Below are 21,543 nucleotides of genomic sequence, written 5' to 3' on the forward strand. Positions count from 1 at the left end.
AGGTTTTTGATGTTTTTTACTTATTTTTTTTGATTATTTATTACATAAAAAAATATCTCTGAAAAAATTAAAATATATAATTGATTAAATATATATTTTTAAATTTTTTTTTTTAAAAGTATATTATTTAAAAAAAGAAAAAATATATTTAATAAATAAATAGTTATGTTTTTAAGTACTTTATAAGGATACAAATGTATCGAGAAACTTGTTAAAAGATATTTATATGTTTTTATTTGGCACGTAAATTAATGTAAATATTTTATTATTTTACTTTTTTTTTTTTTTCTCTGAGATTTAGTATAGAACTAATGTATTATAATTATCTCTTTTTTTTTTTTTTTCTTTATTTATCAGTCAATTGGAAAATAATAATATAATTTCATTTTTTTTTAAATTTTAAAATGGCTGTTAAAATTGAATCATATTTTTCAAATGAGTTCATCAAGCCAGGTTATTAAGAGATTTTTTTTTAGAAATCTTACTAATTTGAAAAATATACGTATATATGATTTTTTATTTTAAAAAATCTTAATAATTTAGTTATTATATTTACTTTATATTTAAAAATATATATATATAATTACATTTATTTATTTATTCTGAATATTATATATATATATATTTTTTTTTTTTTTTTTTTTTAAATTGTAGAGGAAGAAAATGAAGATATAAAAACTGAAAATGAACAAATAACAGAAGAAGATAGTTGGGTAGTAATTGGTTCTTTTTTTGGTAGTCATGGATTAGTAAATCAACAAATTGAAAGTTACAATGATTTTATAGAATATAGAATGCAAGAAATTATTGATGAATATCCTCAAATAGAAATAAAACCACAACCACAATATAAATCTGATAAAGAAGAAAATAATAATATAATATATTGTTTAAAATTTGGTCAATTATCTTTAGATAGGCCATTTTATGATGAAAAAAATTTAACTAATAAAAATTTATGGCCACAAGAAGCAAGATTAAGAAATCTGACTTATTCATCAGCTATTTATATTGATATTGAACAAAGTACATATGTAATTGATGAAACTACTAAAAAACACATTTTAAAAGAAAAATTTATATATGAAAGAATAAATTTAGGTAGAATACCTTTAATGTTAAAATCTATGTTTTGTTGGACGAAAGGACTACCTGAAAATGAAATTACTGATATGGGGGAATGTTCATATGATCAAGGGGGTTACTTTATTGTTAATGGTGGAGAAAAAGTATTAGTAGCTCAAGAAAGAATGGCACATAATTTTATTTATGTATTTAAAAAAAAGCAACCATCTAAGTTTGGATGGGTGGCTGAAATAAGATCTCAAATGGAAAGATCTCAAGCTACTTCTTCGTTTTCAGTTAAAATGAAAACTAAAACAGGATCTAGAGGAAATAATACAAAAACAGGTGGCCAATTAGTAGCTACTTTACCATACATAAGAACCGAAATATCTGTTGGAATTTTATTTCGTGCTTTGGGATGTACTTCTGATAGAGATATATTACAAAGAATTGTATATGATTTTAATGATAAATTAATGATAAATTCTTTAAGAGAAACATTAGAAGAATGTATAGATTATCCAACTCAAGATGTATGTCTAGATTACATTGGAAAAAGAGGACCAACAGTTGGTGCATCGAGAGAAAAAAGAATTTTATATGCAAAAGAATTATTACGTAAAGAAGTATTACCTCATATGGGTACAGGACCAGGAGTTGAAAGTAAAAAATCTTATTTTATTGGTTACATGATTCATCGTTTATTATTAGCGGAATTAGGTAGAATTAAAGAAGATGATAGAGATCATTTTGGAAAAAAAAGATTAGATATTGCTGGTCCTTTAATGGCTAGTAGTTTTTCAACTTATTTTCGTAAAATGGCTAAGGATGTAAAGAGAGTATTGCAAAGGCAAATTGATAATAATAAACCTTTTGATGTAGCTGGTGCTATTAGAAGTTGTTCTCAAATAACTCAAGGGATGCAATATCAATTGGCTACTGGAAATTGGGGAAAGGATAAAGATGGAAAAGTTATAAGAACAGGAGTAGCTCAAGTATTAAATCGTTTAACCTATTCTTCTTGCTTATCCCACCTAAGAAGACTAAATACTCCATTAGGTAGAGAAGGGAAAATGGCAAAACCAAGACAATTACATAATACTCATTGGGGTATGATTTGTCCTTTTGAAACTCCAGAAGGGCAATCTGTTGGTTTAGTTAAAAACTTATCTTTAATGTGCGATATTAGTGTAGGTACTTCAACAAACAATATTTATGAATTTTTATCCGAATGGGGATTAGAATCTCTTGATGAAGTACCTCCTCAATTAATGAAGGAAAAAGTAAAATTATTTTTAAATGGTAAATGGGTAGGATGCTTTAATCAAATAGATAACTTAATTGAAACCTTATATGAATTAAGAAGAAGATGTGATATATCACCAGAAGCATCTATTGTGAGAGATGTAAATAGTAAAGAAATAAAAATATTTACAGATTCAGGTAGAGCTATGAGACCTCTATATGTAGTGAAAAATATTAATGGTAAAAACAAATTAAAATTAACAAAAGAACATGTAAATAATTTAGCGAAATATCCTGAAACTTATAATTGGGATTATTTAATTCAAGAAGGGATTATTGAGTATATTGATTGTGAAGAAGAAGAAACTACTATGATAAGTATGTTTATTGATGATTTAAAAACAGGAACGGGATATTATAATAATTACACTCATTGTGAAATTCATCCTTCTTTAATATTAGGAGTATGTGCATCTATCATTCCATTTAGTGACCATAATCAAAGTCCTCGTAATACATATCAAAGTGCCATGGGAAAGCAAGCTATGGGTATTTACGTTACAAATTTTAATATACGATTAGATACATTAGCTCATTTATTATATTATCCTCAAAGACCTTTAGTATGTACTAAAGTAATGGAGTATTTGCGATTCCGAGATTTACCAGCTGGTATTAATGCCATTGTTGCCATTATGTGCTATACCGGATATAATCAAGAAGATAGTTTAATTATGAATCAATCTTCTATTGATAGAGGATTATTTAGAAGTGTTTTTTATCGTACTTACACAAGTGAAGAAAAACAACAGGGAAGTTTAATAATAGAATCTTTTGAAAAACCATCTGTACGTGTTGTTAAAAATTTAAAAAGAGGAGATTATACTAAATTAGATGATGATGGATTAATAGCACCTGGTATTAGAGTTTTAGGAGATGATATTATTATAGGAAAAGTATCTCCGAATATTGAGGATGAGGATGAAATTATTATACAAAAAAAAACACAAAATACTCAAATATATAATAATTCTACGACTGTAAATAGTTCTACTAATAAAGATTCTCCTGCAAGTAGTAATAACAATGTTTATTCTTCTTCCAATTATATTTCATCAAATGCTTCTGATACTTTACCAGATTCTCCTATTAATGATAAATCTGGAAATAGTCCTGCTTCTCCAAGTATTGTATCTTCAAGTCCTTCAAGTACTACTTTTTTCAGTAGTGGAAACACATTAACGAGTACAAATAACGCCAAATACGGAACCACCATTGTTAGTAGCACTAAAGAAGATATGGAGATACCCACCTTAACAATCAGTTCTTCAAATATATTAAAACAATATAAAAAAGATTGTTCTTTAAGTTTACGTTCAAATGAAAATGGAGTAATAGACACAGTTATGTTATCTTCTAATAGTCGTGGAAACAAATTTGCAAAAGTGAAAGTTCGCTCTGTACGTATACCACAGATTGGAGATAAATTTGCAAGTAGACATGGTCAAAAAGGAACAATAGGAATAACTTACAGAACAGAAGATATGCCTTTTAGTGAAAATGGAACATTTCCTGATATTATTATGAATCCTCATGCTGTCCCTTCTCGTATGACAATTGGACATTTAGTTGAATGTTTAGCAGGAAAAGTTGCAGCAATAGAAGGGGAAGAAGGAGATGCAACCCCATTTTCTAAAATTACGGTTCAAGAAATATCTCAAAGGTTACATAAATTAGGTTATGAAAAATATGGAAATGAAATATTATATAATGGTCATAATGGAAAAATGATAAAATCTAAAATATTTATTGGACCTACATATTATCAAAGATTAAAGCATATGGTTGAAGATAAAATACATGCAAGGAGTAGAGGACCATTAACTATGATTACGAGGCAACCAACTGAAGGAAGATCAAGAGATGGTGGTTTGCGATTTGGTGAAATGGAAAGAGATTGTATGATATCTCATGGTGCTGCAAAAATGTTAAAAGAAAGATTATTTGAAGAAAGTGATGCTTATCGTGTTCATGTGTGTGATAATTGTGGATTATGTTGTATCGCCGACATCAACAAAAATGCATATGAATGTACTGTGTGCAATAGTAAAACAAGCATTTCACAAATATTTATTCCTTATGCATGCAAATTATTATTTCAAGAATTAATTACTATGGCTATATATCCAAAATTGGTTCTAGAAGATGTATAAAAAAGTAAAAATAGGAAAACAATCTAAAAAAAATAATAAATCTCAGTAAAATAATTTTTTAAAAAAAATATGAATGAATAATTTTAGAATTCTGTGATCATTTTTTTACATATAATTTTTTGTATATTTATTTTTCTATATTTTTTTCTTAATTAAAATTTTATTTTTAAAAAAATAATATTCATGTCTTTTTTTTTTTTTTTTTTTTTTTTTTTTGTAACATTTGAAAATATTTATAAATGTGTTAATTAGTAAATAAAATTCATTTTATCCTTTTTTTTTTTTTTCAAATTATTTCAAAACAATATATATATATACATATAAATAAGTAATATATTCTTCTTATTTTAGTAAATTTAAAACCACTGTAATCATAGATCAAATTAAAAAAATATGTGAAAGTTCATATATATATATATATGAATTATTCATATATTTTTTAAAAATTTAATTTTGGTAATTTTATTCTAGAGATTTATTTAAGATAAATTTTTTGTTTTTTTGAATTTAAAATAAAAAAAAAAAAAAAAAAAGAGAATTAATGCAAATCAAATTAATTTTTGCTTAAGAGTAAATAATAGTAGATATAAATGAGTACATTTAAAATTTATAAAAAATAAAAAAAAAAAAAGGTAGAAGAAGGTAAAATATAAAATGAAAATAAAGTAAATGAAGATGATAAATTATAATCAAATTCTTTTTTTAAATGATTAATTCATCTAATGGTATCTTCATTTCTTTAGCAATATTTCTAATAGTTTCTTCAGGAACTTGAATAACTAACTTGGTATATGGATCTAGAGATTCATAATTCATTGAATTATTTGATTCACTAAAAATGTTATTAGCTATAGAAGAAAAATTATTAGTTGTGTTTAAAAGAGTACTACCACAATATCCACTCCATTGGACTCCATTCATTAAGCTATTTCTTACTAAGCAAGATAAATTATTAGGAGAAGAAAAAGTGATAAAACCTAATTGTATTAATGTATTTATTTGTTGACATATTAAACTATTTAAGATTAGCTGCTCATCAAAAAAGCATACCAATAAACAATCTGTTAAACATAGCCATCTAATAAAGGTAAAATTTTTAGGAATAGATTGACCTATTAAAGTTAAAATAGATTCATTTTTACTTTTTGTTTTTCTTTTTTTAGGTAAACTGAAGGCACCTCCTTTTACAGTTGCATTAAAAAATCTTTTGTCTGTTATTGGTAAATTTCTTGAAGCTAAATAAGCTCCTACTAACAAAATTTTTGAATAAAAGGATAAATCTATTTTATTTTTTAAATTATTCTCATTTAAAAAAACAGAATCAATTAATTCAAAAGTAAAATGACTGGCATGATTATAAGTAGCTACTCGAATGTGAGTATCAATATTTCTTTGTAATGCATTCATATTTTCAACAATTGGTTCAAGTGTTCCATCCAATATTGGCCGTATAAATAGTGGCCACATGTGTGAACAAATAAATAGTAATTCATGAAAATCACTTTTGTAGTCTTTATATGAAACGTTAATAATATAATCTACATATCTACACCAAATATCATAAATAACATCATTTTCTAATATTACTTCCTTTCTTTTAATGAGAAATTCTTTTTTTTTTTCTTTTGAATAATATATTTTTAAGTCCTTATCATTAATAGTTAATAAAGATTCAAAACACATAGTATCATATAACCTGTATAAAATATTTTTACACATGTCTGCCGTATAGGAATCAAACCAAACTGTTGGTGGTTGTGGAAGTCCATCAAAGATTTCATCAGGTAATGGAGATCTATTAATTAAAATAACACATAATCCTCTTGTTGTTTTATTAACTTTCGTTAAATCATTATATGGACCTTTAATATATTCGTGTATTCTAGTTAAAGCATAAAACAAATCAGGATGAGTTCTAACTAAATATCTAATATTGTCTAAAATAAATACTACTGATCTATCATAAAGTTTGTCTTTATAATAATTCTGATTAGTTGTCATCTTTATATTTTTGATTTCATTATTATTTTTATTTATTGGACTATTTTTCTTATTATAAGTATTTTCATTTTTTTTTATATTTCTGTTATTTTCATTTTCTGGTTTAAATGATAAAAGCATATGCAATATACTAAAAAAACTATCTGTACTAGAAACGTGATTAGGTACTAATTTAGTTGGATCATATGAATAATTAATTACATTATTCATTTTTTTATATTCATTAAATTCTTTAAGAAGATTAATACTTAAATCTTTTAGAATGGTATGATATATAACATTTCTGGCTGATCTACCTGATTGATAAACAGCCATTAAGCAATTAACATATGCAAAAGGAACATTCATTAATTTAATAAAATTTTTTACTACCTTTGTTTTCCCCATTCCTGGTAATCCCAATATTTGAATAACTGAAATAGGATCTCTTAAATCACCCAGCAAATTAATTAACCTATGCAACTGTACTTGTCTTTCAAAACCACATGTTTTTAAGCAACTAATATAAGAATTTAAAATATCATGTGGTATTGCAGGAATTAATTCTTTAAAATACTCTTTATCTATTATTTCATTCAATTCTTCATCATATAAATGGCTATCTTTATCCATACTATCTGAACAACTCTCATCCTCGTAATCATCTATATCATAGTCATTTGAAATTTTATAATCATCACCATTTTCTTTTTCATCACTATCATTTTCTTCCTTATCATCACTATCATTTTCTTCCTTATCATCACTATCATTTTCTTCCTTATCATCACTATCATTTTCTTTTTCATCACTATCATTTTCTTTTTCATCACTATCATTTTCTTTTTCATCACTATGATTTCCTTTTTCATCACTATCATTTTCTTCCTTATCATCATCATTTTCATTTTTTCTTAAACCTATAATATTTAAATGACTTGAATATTTATATTCCGAATCAGCAGCATATATTTTTTTATTTTCTTTTTTTATGTTATTATCATTCAAGTTGTTAAGAAATTTCGTTTCATAACTCACTTTAGCATAATATTCTTCATTTTTTTTTTTTTTTGATGGGCTAAAGCTATATATACATTCTTCAGCTGTCTCATTGCAATCGTCTGAATTTATGTCACTTTCGTTATTTTTTAACTTGTGCATTTTTTTTATGATTTAATTCATTTTAAAAATAAAAGAAAAAAGAAAAATAATGTATTTTAAGACTTAAAAGTAATAAAATGTATAATGCACCTATTATTTAAAAAAAAAAAAAAATAATAAGTAAATAAATAAAAAAAAAAAAAATAGTACTAGATAATTCTTTAAAAAAACAATAAACAAAAATACAACAAAGTCTAAGATAAAAAAGTAAATAAAATAATATTAAAGAAGAATAAGTCTAATGTTAATAAAAAAAAATTAGCGTCATATTTTACTTAAAAGATAAAAATCTGCTATTTATAAAAATATGATAATAAATTAATGAGATAAGGAATGAATAGAAATTATTATTTATAATAAGATGGAATATTAAATATGTAAAAGAAGAAACTCAATGAACATTTTTTAAATTATTTTAATCTACAAAATATTTTATTAAAAATAATTATAATTAATAAGAAATTGTATTTAAAAAATAATATATTAAGAAAACAAATGATAATATTAATAATCAAATATTTTTTTTTTTAATAAATGTTTATTATTCTAAATCATTTTTATCTAATTATGTAAAATGCATTTATTTCATCTTATTAGAAACACCAATTTATAAATATATATATTTTATTTCTTATTATTTTATATATATAAATATAAATATATATATATATATATATGTATGTATATAATGCTCTTATGTATTCAAATAATTTTATATTTTTATTTAGAATACTAAAAATTTTCAATTATATTTTGTTTTATATAATTTCATTTTATTTTTTTTTTATGTATTCTGTGGAGTGTTTTTCTATAAGAAAATGACAAAATTCTGAAAAGTTTTTACTTAACATTTAAAACGAGAATTAAAAAAAAATTAACAAAAAAAAAAAGTAAAATAAAATATTAAAAAACTATAAAAAAATAACAGACAAATATGTGCATATTTTTGAGACAAATAATATTAATGAAAAAGAGAAAATTATTAAAAATAAAACTTTTATAATTAAAAAAATATAAAAAAAAAATAAAACATAAATTAATAATCGAAACAAATAAATAAATAAAAGAATAAAAGAAATTATAGATGCTATTAATGATAAAAAAAAAAAAAAAAAAAGAAAAAAAAAAAAAAAAAAAATTTACAAAAGAAATACATAAATACTATAATTAATTTATTTTATTTTTATATTTATAAAAAGTATACTCATTTTAAGATAGAAGTATAAATATATATATTTATATATGCATATATTTTGTATATGATTAAATTGTTAAGGTTTTTTCTTTATATTTTTATCAATTGGAAAAAACCTAAAATAAATTTGTATAAATAAGAATAAAAATTTTAAATTATTTACATAGATAATTGATAAATATCTAAAATATTTTTTTTATTTTATACTTAATTTAAATACCATAAATAAGAAAACGAGTGTCCAAACACTTCAATAATTAACTCATTAAATGATTTCTTCTCTCCTTTCTCCTTTTTTAAAAATTCCACACCTAAATTAGTATTTACAGATATAATAATTATGACATTTAAAAATTATAATTTTTTTTTTTTTTTTTTTTATTTATATTTATAATTATAATAAAGATAAAATAATATATATTTTCTTTTGTTATATATTTTTTAAAATTAAAAAACCAGTTGTATTGGTCCTAATGGCACAATATTGATCAACTAGCATAACAAAAGCAAGCATTCCAAATATAAGGGAGCATATTGCATTTAACTTAAGAAAAAAAAAATAAATAAAATAAAGCTAACATTTAATAACATCAAATTATAATAAAAAAAAAAATGTAATTTATTATCCATTATATTACTAAAATTAGAAAAATATCCATTCTTGATATTACACACTGTAGAATCAAAAAGTAAAAAAAAAATTAAAACATGAACAAAGATATCTATTTACTATTTTCAAATTACTATTTCCCTTTTTAAATTAAATTGGATCTTAATACATGTTATAATTTTATAAATAATAATAAAACTACAATTCAAACACATTAATAGAGAATACTTTAAAAAAAAAAAAAAAAAAAAAAAAAATTATAAATTGATATACTACATTTCTTCTTTCTATATATATTTATTAAATTAATTTTAATTTTTTTTTTTTTTTTTTTTTATTATATATACAAAATTTAGAAGAATAAAATATTTTTGGTTATATAAGCCAACGCAATTATTAATCCACATGCCTATATTTTAAATATAAAAAAAAAAGTTTGTTAAAAAATATACAACATAATAAATTAGTAAGATAAAATAATTAATCTATTATCTTTTTTTATTTTATTTTTTTTTTTTTTTCTATATCAGCATAATATAAATTGTAATATTTTTGATAGTTTTACAATGATGATCCATTTTAATTATACATTTATTACAAGCTGAACAATGATGAGATCTTTTTATTTTTAATAAGTTACATTTTTTACACATTTCTATTTTATTGTTACATTCAATTATATTTTCTTCTGTAATTTCTATCAAGAAAAATAAAAAAAAAAATGAATGTAAAAAGAATAAATACGTAAAAAAAATAGATTAAAAATAAAAATTATTAAACCTGAATGACTTAAAGTTCCTGGATTTTTTAAAAGACATTTTATATAACACCAGAGAGTCATAAAAGACGAAAACCAAAATGAAAAAAGAAAAAATATTTTTATTTTTATTCTAGAAAAAAATACAAATTTTAAATGAATATAAATTCTAAAATTTACTTGAATTTTAAATTGAAATGCATGAATATATAACTATTTAAAAATATGAGAAAAAAAATAAACATTTAATAAATGTTTTTAGCTATGTATGATAACGAAAACATAATCACATTAAAGTATATAATTTATTTTTCTACAACATTTTAAAAAAAAGTAATTTTTTAAAAATGAATATTTTAAATTTCATTGAATATTCTTTTTCTTTTTTACGTGAAGGTTAATATAAATTTAGAACACAAATAAATGGATTGTAAAATTAAAACATATGTCTGTTAATTAAAATAAAGAAAAAATTATAATATTAGTAACATTATTTTTCTTGAATTTTCATAGAATTATATATCTAATCAAATTTAATACTAGAAAAACATAAAAAGATTTATATAATGTATAAAATGTTTCCTTTATATTTGGTTTCATCTTAATGAAAAGTTATAGATTCAAATAAAACATTGAGAAATATATATGTATGCATATTCTTTTTTTAACAAAAAAAAAAAGAAATTATAGAGAAAAAATAATTTTTTCTTCAATCAAGAGTATATAAAAAGAATTTTAGAATAAAACTAAACTTTAATGAAAAAATTTTTAATAGACGAATGAAAGTAGTTTTATTTTATCAGAATATATCTCATTTAAAAAAAAAATAGATATCACATATAATAAAAAAAAAAGAAATAACAAACATAATAAATACAATATTTTAAAATAATAATAAAATTATAATCAAAACTATAAAAAATAAATAAAAGAAAATTTCATATTTTACACATATATATTTTTATTATTATAATTTTTTTTTTTTTTTTTTTTTTTTTTTTTTATTACACATTCATAAAAATGCACAAAAATATTCCTTTTTTTTTTTTTTTTTTTTTAAATTTTTTTGATAAAATATTTGGGTGTTAAAAAAATAATTATAATAACTCATACTTTATATAAATATCATTCCATTTGAAATTTATGTGAATATATTTGAAATATTTAATAATTTTTTTTATTTATATTTGTCATTTGTAAAAAAGTGTAAAAGAGGATACAAAAAATTATTATTTTTATTTTTGTTTATTTGTTTCTTTACGAAAAATTAATATTTTTTGTCTGTTAAAAATAAGTGTAATTTACAATTACTACACCATTTTGTTTATTTTTGAGGAAAGTAGAAATCTTATTAGGTTATTTTTTTCTTTTAAAAATATGTATTTTGATAATGTAACAGAAAAATAAAATAACAAAATGCTATATAATGAAAAAATATTTTTCTTAATATTTGATTTGAAAGAATTAATTACATTATAGTTTGTAAAAATACATATTAGAAAAAAGATGTTTAATTAAATAATAAAATTTATTATTTTTTTTTAAATTCTTATTATTTTGAATGTATTTTTTTTTTTTTTTTTTTTTTTTTTTTTTAGCTATTTATATAATTAGATATTCCCTTTTTCTTTTAATTCTATTTTCATGCTTAATATATAATTAATATGAATAAAAAGTTATCATTTTACTTTTAATATTATCATATTTTTTAAAATCATTACATATATAATTTTAATGTTAAATTTTTTTTTTTTTTTAGTTATTTATTATTATATTCTTTATATTTTTTTGAAATAAAATAATCAAAANAGAAAAAAGATGTTTAATTAAATAATAAAATTTATTATTTTTTTTTAAATTCTTATTATTTTGAATGTATTTTTTTTTTTTTTTTTTTTTTTTTTTTTTAGCTATTTATATAATTAGATATTCCCTTTTTCTTTTAATTCTATTTTCATGCTTAATATATAATTAATATGAATAAAAAGTTATCATTTTACTTTTAATATTATCATATTTTTTAAAATCATTACATATATAATTTTAATGTTAAATTTTTTTTTTTTTTTAGTTATTTATTATTATATTCTTTATATTTTTTTGAAATAAAATAATCAAAATATATAAAAGAAATATTGTCTATTCTATTTTAATGTGTTATGTTAAAACGAAAAAAAAAAAAAAAAAATTGAAATAAAATATAAGTGCTTATATTACCTATGAAAAAACATTATTAACATCTCACACACACATATATATATATTTATACAATATATATTTTTTTTCCTTTTTTGTAAAATAATATTGTTTATATATTTTTTTAAAAAAATTAAATTTTTTTTTTTCTTTTTTATGATGAATAATAGTAGTGATTTTATAGACACTAATAAATTTAGTGATACTATTTTTAAAGTGTCCAAAGAGATTCCAACTGAAAATTTGTGCAAAAATATGATTAAAAAAAATAAAAAAGACATAGTTTGTACTATGAGTAAAAATTTTATTTATGATAAAATTCATAAGGAAGAAATTGCATATAATAATATGGAAAATATAGAAGAGAAGGGGCATAATGCAAATGTAACATGTGAGATTAATGAAAATGCAGAAGAAGAAATTAACGAAAACATGCTAAACTCAATGAATGAAAATGCAAATATTGAAAAAGTGGGGATAACAGAACCTGTAGATAATTCAGATTTCCATGAATATATATACATAAGTGAGCATTTAAAAATTAGAAAAGATAATAAGATATTTGTAACTCGTGCATTGAATGATTATATTAATGAGTATATTTCTATAATTTATATGTATAGTAATTCTTTTATTAAAAATAAAAATAAAAAAGAAGATACATTAGTGAATTTAGGATTAAAACTAAAATATTTAAGATATAAAGATAATATTAAAAAAAAGAAAAAAAAGGAAAAACGTAAAAAGCTTTTATCATGCAGTAATGTGAATAATAAATTAAATAACAAGTTAACGAATGATGAATTACTAACTCACAAAAAATTAAAAGAGTTTCCTTTAAAAGATATAACGTCATTATCTTCCATTTCCCCCTTTTCTTCTTCATCCTCCAATTCTTCTTTCTCATCTAAAAGTTCTGAAAAATCTTCTCAAAGTAGTTACTTAATTTCTGATTCATCCAATTCTGATGAAAATTTTTCTGAAAACTCTGAAACATCAGATGAAGAAATTTTAAAAAATATAGAATTTGATGAAGAAGAACTTTCTGAACTTAAAAAATTAGAAAAGGCAAAAAATGTTTATTTTAAGTATGTAGATCAAATATTTGTAAGATATGATATGATGACTAATTTTAATTTAGGTTTTTTTGAAAATTTAATTAATACAGCATTTAATTTTTCAAGTCTTTTAAAAACGAAAGATAAAATTGAAAGCTCTATGATGGAAATAAGAAATTTTTTTTCAGACAAAGATAATATAAAAAAAATTGAATTAAATCAAAAAAAATTAAGAACAGACGTTATTAACTCAATGTTTGGTTTTCATATAATAAATGAAAGTCAACCAATGAAAATCCCAATAAAATGTATGAATAGTTCTAAATATAAAAATCAACCTATATCTAACATATTTGCTTATAAGTCACGCGCAAATAAGAACAGAGTAGATACAGTTTTTGATAAACTTTATGACATAAAAGAAGAAAAAAAAATTAATAAAAGAGAAACAACTAAAAAGGTTTTAGATAAAAATAAGGTGGAATTAACTTTCAATCAAGATGCAAAGAAAATAGATATAGTTGTCAAGAATAATTTAGAAGAGTATATAAAAAATATCCAAAAGAATTCTCAAATACATAACAAAATGACAAGTTTAAAACAATATATATTAACATCTAATTGGAATGATTTGAAAAAACATAATAATTATATATTTCTATTTAATGAAGAAAAAAGAAGAAATAAGATAAGTATTGCAAAATTATGCTATAATCAGATGAAAGCAGTTGAACAAAAAAGAAGGGTTATATTAGAAAAAGAAGAAAAAGAAAGAATGAGATTATTAAAGGAAAATGATATGGATGCATATATTAAGTTAATAAAAACAGCTAAAAATAAAAGATTACAGGAATTATTAGATATAACGGATGAATTTCTCAATAATATGTCTAAATGCGTTTTACATCAAAAAAAAGACACATTTAATGAAAAAAAAGATGATGATATAGAAGATAAAATATGCTACGAAGAAAATACCAAAAATATGCAACAGTCAAATTATAAAAATGCTAGAGAAAAATATTATAATGTTTCCCATACTGTCAAGGAAAAAGTAAAGCAGCCATCCATTTTAATTGGAGGTACTTTAATGAAGTATCAGTTAGAAGGATTAGAATGGTTAATATCATTATATAATAATAATTTGCATGGAATATTAGCTGATGAAATGGGTTTAGGAAAGACAATTCAAACTATAAGTCTATTTGCATACTTAAAGGAGTTTAAAAACAATATAAAAGTTAAGAATTTAATTATTGTTCCTCTATCTACTCTTCCTAATTGGCTTAGTGAATTTAGTAGATGGTGTCCATCTTTAAATGTAATTACATACAGGGGTACTAAATTAGAAAGAAAAAATATAGCAAAGCAACTAATAGAGAGTAACTTTGATATATGTTTAACTACATTTGATTTTGTCATAAAGGAAAAAACAAGTCTTATGAAAATATCATGGAATTATATAGTCGTTGATGAAGGTCATCGTATGAAAAATAATAAATCAAGATTTCATTCAATTTTATCGGAATTTAAAAGTAAGTATCGTGTACTATTAACAGGTACTCCATTACAAAATAATTTATCAGAATTATGGTCACTTCTTAATTTTCTTTTGCCTAAAATATTTTCTTCATGTGTTGATTTTGAGAAATGGTTTGTAAGGCCACTTCATAATGAAAAGGACATTTATGAAACTATAACAGAAGAAGAGCAGCTATTAATTATTAATAGATTGCATAGTGTTTTGTTGCCATTTATGTTAAGAAGAGTTAAAAAAGATGTATTAAAATCATTACCAAAAAAATATGAATACAATGTACATATTGAATTATCTTTATATCAAAAAATTTTATATAAACAAATTCAAACAAAAGGATTTAAGCAGGTTAATAACAATGGGTCTATTACCACTAAAAATTTTCAAAATATTGTTATGCAATTAAGAAAAATTGTTAACCATCCATACTTATTTTTATATGATTATGAAATTGATGATATGATGATAAAATGCAGTGGAAAATTTGAAGTTTTAGATAGAATGTTACCCAAACTTTTAAAATTTAAACACAAAGTATTAATATTTTCTCAAATGACTAAATTAATGAACATTTTATGTGACTATTTAGAATTTAGAGGATATAAATATCATAGATTAGATGGAAATATAGGTTTGCAGGAGAGAAAAAAAATTATTGATGAATTTAACAAGACAGGTAATGTGCAGGATAATTCAAATGATGAAAATAAAAATGAAGACAATGATAGAAGAGAATATGAAAACAGTAATGAAAGTATAAGTAGATATGAAAATCAAAATAAAGAGAGTATAATAAAGAATAATGAAAAGGATTGTAATAATAAATCTAACTGCGGAAACAAAGATACAATGATATTTATCTTATCTACAAGATCAGGCAGCTTAGGTTTAAATTTACAAACAGCTGACACGGTCATAATATTTGACAGTGATTTCAATCCTCATCAAGATATACAAGCAATGTGTAGGTGTCATAGAATAGGTCAGAAAAATGTTGTTAAAGTCTTTCGGTTTATAACATTATCTGGAGTAGAGCAATTAGTTTTCAAAAAAGCACAGCATAAGTTAAGTATTAATGATAAAGTTATACAGGCAGGTCTATTTAATAAAATATACAATGATGAAGACAGGCAAAATAAATTAAAAAATATTATTCAAAGAAATCAAAACAGCGATATTACTTTGCAACCTACTAATCCTTTATTATTAAATTATTATATGGGAAGAAATGAAGAAGAATTAGAGTATTTTCTTAATTTTGATAAAAATTATTTTGGAGAATATTATTATTCTCTTTTAAATTCAATGAACCATGAAAATGCAAATCATGGCCAATTTACCTATATGAGTGAAGATGAAAAGGAAGAAAATAATCCCTACTTGAAAGAAATTAAAAAGAAAGAAGAAAAAGATGATGTTTATCAAAATGAGGATGAGGAAACGGATGAAATTGAAAACAAAGAACAAGATTTAGAAGAAAATGAGTATATTAATGAAAAAAAAGGGGAAAATTTAAATTATACTATTTCAGAAAAAAAAGAAGAAAATAAGGAAAAAAAATGTGAATCAATAAAAGATAAAACAAATGTAGAACAAAATGAAAGACAATATGGAGAAATGAACAAGGAGGAAATGATAGATAAAGATAATTTAAAAAAAAGAAAATTTGATAATATTTCAAAATATAGAGAAAAATATAATGATGAAGAAGAAATAAAGGTAGAAAATTATCAAAGTGACATATCAAATTCTTTTAATAAAAAATTAAAAATAAGCATGAATATGATATATAAAAAGGATAATAAAGAAAATCAGTCATTAGATGAAGATATTAATATGAATGTTAATCTAAATGAAAATAATGATGTAAATGAAAATGAAGAAGAAGATTATTACAGTTATATATTGAAAGAACAAAATCAAAATGAAATTGAAAAAATATTAATTAAATCAAATAAATTAATTAATAAAGATGAGTTACCATCATATCTATTTTATGAAGACTCTAATGAAATTCATGAAATGAATCTCAAAAGAAGAAGAAAAGTTATAAATGCAAACTTGATGGAAGAAGAAAAATTAACAGAAAAACAATTCTTAAAGTTAATAGATTCTACTACTTCAAAATGTTCAAGTAATGAAAAAAGTTTTGTAAAAATAAAAAGCACAGAAAAAAAAATAGAATATAAAAGTGAATCAGAGTTTTCATATAAGAAAGAAAGTTTAAATAAATTGGAGAATAAAAAAGAAGTAAATAATATAGAAACACCATATAAAATTAGGAGTTTAATTAAAAAAGAAAGCACTATCAAAGTTAATAATCCTTATAATATGAGAAGTTCAAGTAAAAAGGAAATTCCATATAATATGAAAACCTTAAGTAGAAAAGAAAATCCAATTGATACCTATTCACCTATAGGTTCAACAAATAAATATTCATCAAAAAAAGGAAAAAGAAAATATAATGTAAATGAAACAAAAGAAGAAAAAAATAAAAAAAATAAAATAAAAAAACATTCTTAAATGGATGAAAAATATATTTTAAGTATTCTAAATATATTTATACATTTAATATTTTAAAATTTTATTTATAAACTTTAATTAACCTATTGATTCTTTAAATTTATAAGCTATAATTGTTATTCATTCTATTATTAATTATTAATAATTTTAATACAAAAAAAATGTTTCGCTAGGAAAAAAAAAAAAATAAAAAAAAAAAAAAAGAGAAAAAGAAATATATAAATGAATTTTTTTATAATTAGAAAAATGTTTTAAAATGTATGAAATAATTTAATATATATATATAAATGTAAAAATCATTTGTTCATATTAATCTGAAAGCAAAAATAAAAAAAAAAAAAGGACTGTATTGTTAATCTATAAAAAAACCAAAAAAAAGGGATTATAAGTTAAACAAATTTCCTTTTTATGCAAATATCTATCTGAAATGGATATTGAACATATTCACTTACTATTTCATTTTTTGAATCCTGAAAAAAAAGTAAAAAAAATAACTTGTTTTTTATGGAATGTATATATATACTTTTCATATATAGTTAAAAAATATAATTAGTATATGCATATTTATTTTTAAAAAAGTTACAAGTTGTGTTAAAATAGATAGTATTTGTTTATGAAATTTAGAAGAAAGAACGTTTTTATTGTTGTTCATAATTTTTATTGTTTTCAAAGATAAGTTAACATAAGAGGAGCATAATTCATAAGTTTTATATATCAATAACAAATGGTTGTATGTTAGTTTATTTAACAAGTATTCTTCATTTAAATTTTGAAAAAATTTATTATTATTATCACTATTTTTATAGTTTCCTATTATGTAATTAAAAAAAAAATTGTTTATTATTATAATTAAGTAACGCGAATCCCTCAATTTACTAAAATAATCATTTGTATAGTTATTTAATATATTTTCAGAATTCTTATTTTTATAATTTCCATTGAAGAAAAATTCACTATTATTCTCTTTATTTAATTTCTCATTTTTCATAAAATAGTCTTCATGGAGTAAAAAAGAATTGTCATTATTAATCATGTTCTCATCATATTTATTTTCACCATTGTATAATTCAACCTTTTCATTTTTAATATTATTATCATAACATGTAAAATTATAGGAATTGAAGTTAGCATATTTTTTATTTCTATAAATATTTTCTTCCTTTTTGATAATTATATCATTATTAATTAAATGCATGTCATTTTTTATATTGTTATTGTCATTATATATTAAAAAATTATTGTCCCTACATATAGGTTCAATGGTTTTTCTTTTATTTTCATTTGTTTTTTCACTTTGACTTTGATGATATTTTAAATTACTGTTTTGAAATTCGTGTATTTCACTTTCTACTTGTGCTATATTTTGAAATGATATATTTTCTTTTAATTTATCACATGATGGTATTATAATTTTATTTATTTTATTTTTTAGTTCATCCTTTTTTTTTTTCTCCTTCTTTTTACTGTATTTATTATTCTTTTTTCTCTCATATATTTTTAAATCATGCATATATATATTTTCTTCATTATTTTGAAGAATATCATCTTTTTCGTATCTATAAAAAATATTAAAGGGTTTCTTTTGCTTTGTGAAATGTTGTTGGCATTCTTGATCCTCATTTTTATTTTCATAATTATAAATTTTATAAAATTTATCAAGAACATGAAAAAACAAAGATAAAAAAATGTCACTATTATATCTATATATATGAAAACTAAATAATAAATTAATTTGAATTAAAGATGATAAGTTATTTGAAGATATTAGTTTTTGCAATGAATATTTTTTAAATATGTTATATTTACTGGATAAAAGAAAAAAATTAGAAAACATTTCCTTTGATTCTAAATGAAGAATTACAAAGCATAATGTGTGAAAATCTTTTTTTTTTATAAAATAGAATTTACTTTTAATTAATGAAAAAAAATATTGAGACCATTTGTTATCTATATATATATTATTTTCTATTAATATTTTCATAAATAATAATAATTTTTTTATTTTTATATAATCAAAATTTCTAAAATATTTGTTATCCGAAACATTTTCTTTAATTTTTATAGAGGCAAAATTCAAGGTACTACAAGCATTTCCATTGTGAGAAAGTTTCTCTATTTTATTTTTTTTTTGTGTTATAATATCCTTTTTCATTTTATAAATTAATTTTGTTTTTTTTAGAAACAAATAATTTATATTTAATTTTTTTCTACTATTTCTAATAAAAGGTTTATATTTGTTAAGTATTTCATATAATAATTCATTATTTTTATAATTTAAATTATATAAATTAATTGTAATTTTAACAAGAGTATTTGAATTCACTGTGTTTAAGTTTTCCATAATATAATTAGAAATAATATCTAAAAACTTCTCATCATAATGATTGTTTTTTGAAAAAATAGAAATAATTTTATTAATATCTCGTATGCTATATTCATTTATATTTTTGCATACATCTTTTTTTATAGAACTAAAAGACATTTTATACACCTTAATTGGCTCTTTTATTTTCATTAAATACTTTATTATAATTATAAGTTCTTTTGTAGTGAAATATTCATAATTTTTCTTCAAATAATTTTTTATTAAACTTATAAAATTATTATTACATATGTTTGTATTTTGAGTTATTTTAATATAATTTATTAATATATTTATATCAATTTTTTTACTTAAAAATAAAAAAATGCATTTTTCTAAATAGTAATCACAATTTATCATTGATTTTTTATATTTTCTTTTCTTAAATTTTGAATAAATTAAATTTACATAGCCTTTTTTTTTTAGATAAAAAAAGTGTATATATTTCCTTTTTTTATTATTATTTTTTAAAAAAGAAAATGTATTATAATTCTTTGAAACATAAGATAAGGTATGAATAGTATTTTTTGTAAAAATGTTATTTTTTATATGATAAAAGTAATTATGAAGAATATTGTGATTAATTATTTTTCTTTTTTTCATATAATATTTCTGCTTATTTGTATCAACATTTTTACTTATTTCTTTTTTTAATTTTAAACAAGATTTTAAGAATTTGATGGATAAAATATCATTAACATTTGAAAAATCCTTAAAATTTTCTATTGTTCTTAAAATTATATAAAAAAAATAGAAATAATATTTCTCTATATATATATAAAAGTTAAATAAATTGATTATATCAACTAAATTTAAACAATAATTTAAGGAAATTTTATTTTTCTCATAAAACTCGTTAGATAAGTTATATATTTTTTCTTGTCCTATGTTTAGTAATAACTTTAAGTGTTGCAATTCTTCCATATATAAAAGAGATAATCTTAAATAAATATTATCATTTTTATTAAATAAATAATGTATATTATTTAAATTTAATATAATACTTTTTAAATCATAAATATTATCTTCTTGATATTTCCTTTTGTGAAAATTCTCATAAAAAGAGGAATTGTTACAATAACTCAAATCGTGTAGTAAATTTGTAGTACTTTTACTAGATAAAAAATTATATTTTTTTACATTTTTTTCATTTGTAACTTTTTCTTTTACATAATTATTATTTAATAAGTTTCCGAATAATCCTTTTTTAATTTTGTTTTTAAAAAAAAAAAAACAGCTAAGTCTTTTTAGTTTTAAGTTTTTTTTTTGTTCTACCCATTTCGTTATTTCTCTCTGAAAATTCATAAAAGACCATAAAATGTGTAATTACAAAAAAAAAAAAAAAAGAAAAAAAAAAAATATTTTAAAACAATTATTATTTATATACTTTTTTTTTTTTTTTTTTTTAAATTTATATTTTTATTTATTCATTATTTTTAAGAATAATATAAACTTGTATTTTTTAATTAAAAAAGTTTTAAAAATATTTTTATCCAAAATTTAATTAAATATAAAGATGTCCATACATGATATTTAAATTTCCTTTATTTTAAAATAAAAATATTTTGTATTTTAATTTATCGTAATTCTTATTCTTAATTAACGTTTTTAAGTTCATAAAAAAAATGTAAAAAAAAAAAT

General features: G+C 20.2%; 5 protein-coding genes across 5 annotated transcripts; 2 read left to right on the top strand and 3 right to left on the bottom strand.

Moving 5' to 3' along the window:
* Positions 1-404: 404 nt before the first annotated feature.
* Positions 405-4,523, top strand: RPB2 (DNA-directed RNA polymerase II subunit RPB2, putative; the record flags this gene model as incomplete). Its single annotated transcript, XM_028670427.1, has 2 exons — positions 405-453; positions 655-4,523. 2 exons carry the CDS (start codon positions 405-407, stop codon positions 4,521-4,523), a joined length of 3,918 nt encoding a protein of 1,305 aa, XP_028527180.1.
* Positions 4,524-5,225: 702 nt separating this feature from the next.
* Positions 5,226-7,664, bottom strand: ORC5 (origin recognition complex subunit 5, putative; the record flags this gene model as incomplete). The annotated part of the gene is made up of 1 exon (XM_028670428.1): positions 5,226-7,664. The coding sequence occupies one exon, from the start codon at positions 7,662-7,664 to the stop codon at positions 5,226-5,228; it is 2,439 nt and encodes an 812-aa protein (XP_028527181.1).
* Positions 7,665-8,935: 1,271 nt separating this feature from the next.
* DHHC11 (palmitoyltransferase, putative) lies at positions 8,936-10,826 on the bottom strand (the record flags this gene model as incomplete). Its single annotated transcript, XM_028670429.1, has 10 exons — positions 8,936-8,975; positions 9,080-9,170; positions 9,316-9,403; positions 9,498-9,533; positions 9,604-9,696; positions 9,817-9,878; positions 10,035-10,166; positions 10,250-10,359; positions 10,617-10,675; positions 10,767-10,826. The coding sequence occupies 10 exons, from the start codon at positions 10,824-10,826 to the stop codon at positions 8,936-8,938; spliced, it is 771 nt and encodes a 256-aa protein (XP_028527182.1).
* Positions 10,827-12,581: 1,755 nt separating this feature from the next.
* Positions 12,582-17,540, top strand: PGAL8A_00406600 (DEAD/DEAH box helicase, putative; the record flags this gene model as incomplete). Its single annotated transcript, XM_028670430.1, has 1 exon — positions 12,582-17,540. One exon carries the CDS (start codon positions 12,582-12,584, stop codon positions 17,538-17,540), a length of 4,959 nt encoding a protein of 1,652 aa, XP_028527183.1.
* Positions 17,541-17,929: 389 nt separating this feature from the next.
* On the bottom strand, positions 17,930-21,207 carry PGAL8A_00406700 (conserved Plasmodium protein, unknown function; the record flags this gene model as incomplete). Its single annotated transcript, XM_028670431.1, has 2 exons — positions 17,930-18,010; positions 18,124-21,207. 2 exons carry the CDS (start codon positions 21,205-21,207, stop codon positions 17,930-17,932), a joined length of 3,165 nt encoding a protein of 1,054 aa, XP_028527184.1.
* Between the last annotated feature and the right edge of the window lie 336 nt (positions 21,208-21,543).

The sequence above is a fragment of the Plasmodium gallinaceum genome, assembly GCF_900005855.1.
Source record: "Plasmodium gallinaceum strain 8A genome assembly, contig: PGAL8A_v1_108, whole genome shotgun sequence".
Taxonomy (NCBI): Eukaryota; Apicomplexa; class Aconoidasida; order Haemosporida; family Plasmodiidae; genus Plasmodium; species Plasmodium gallinaceum.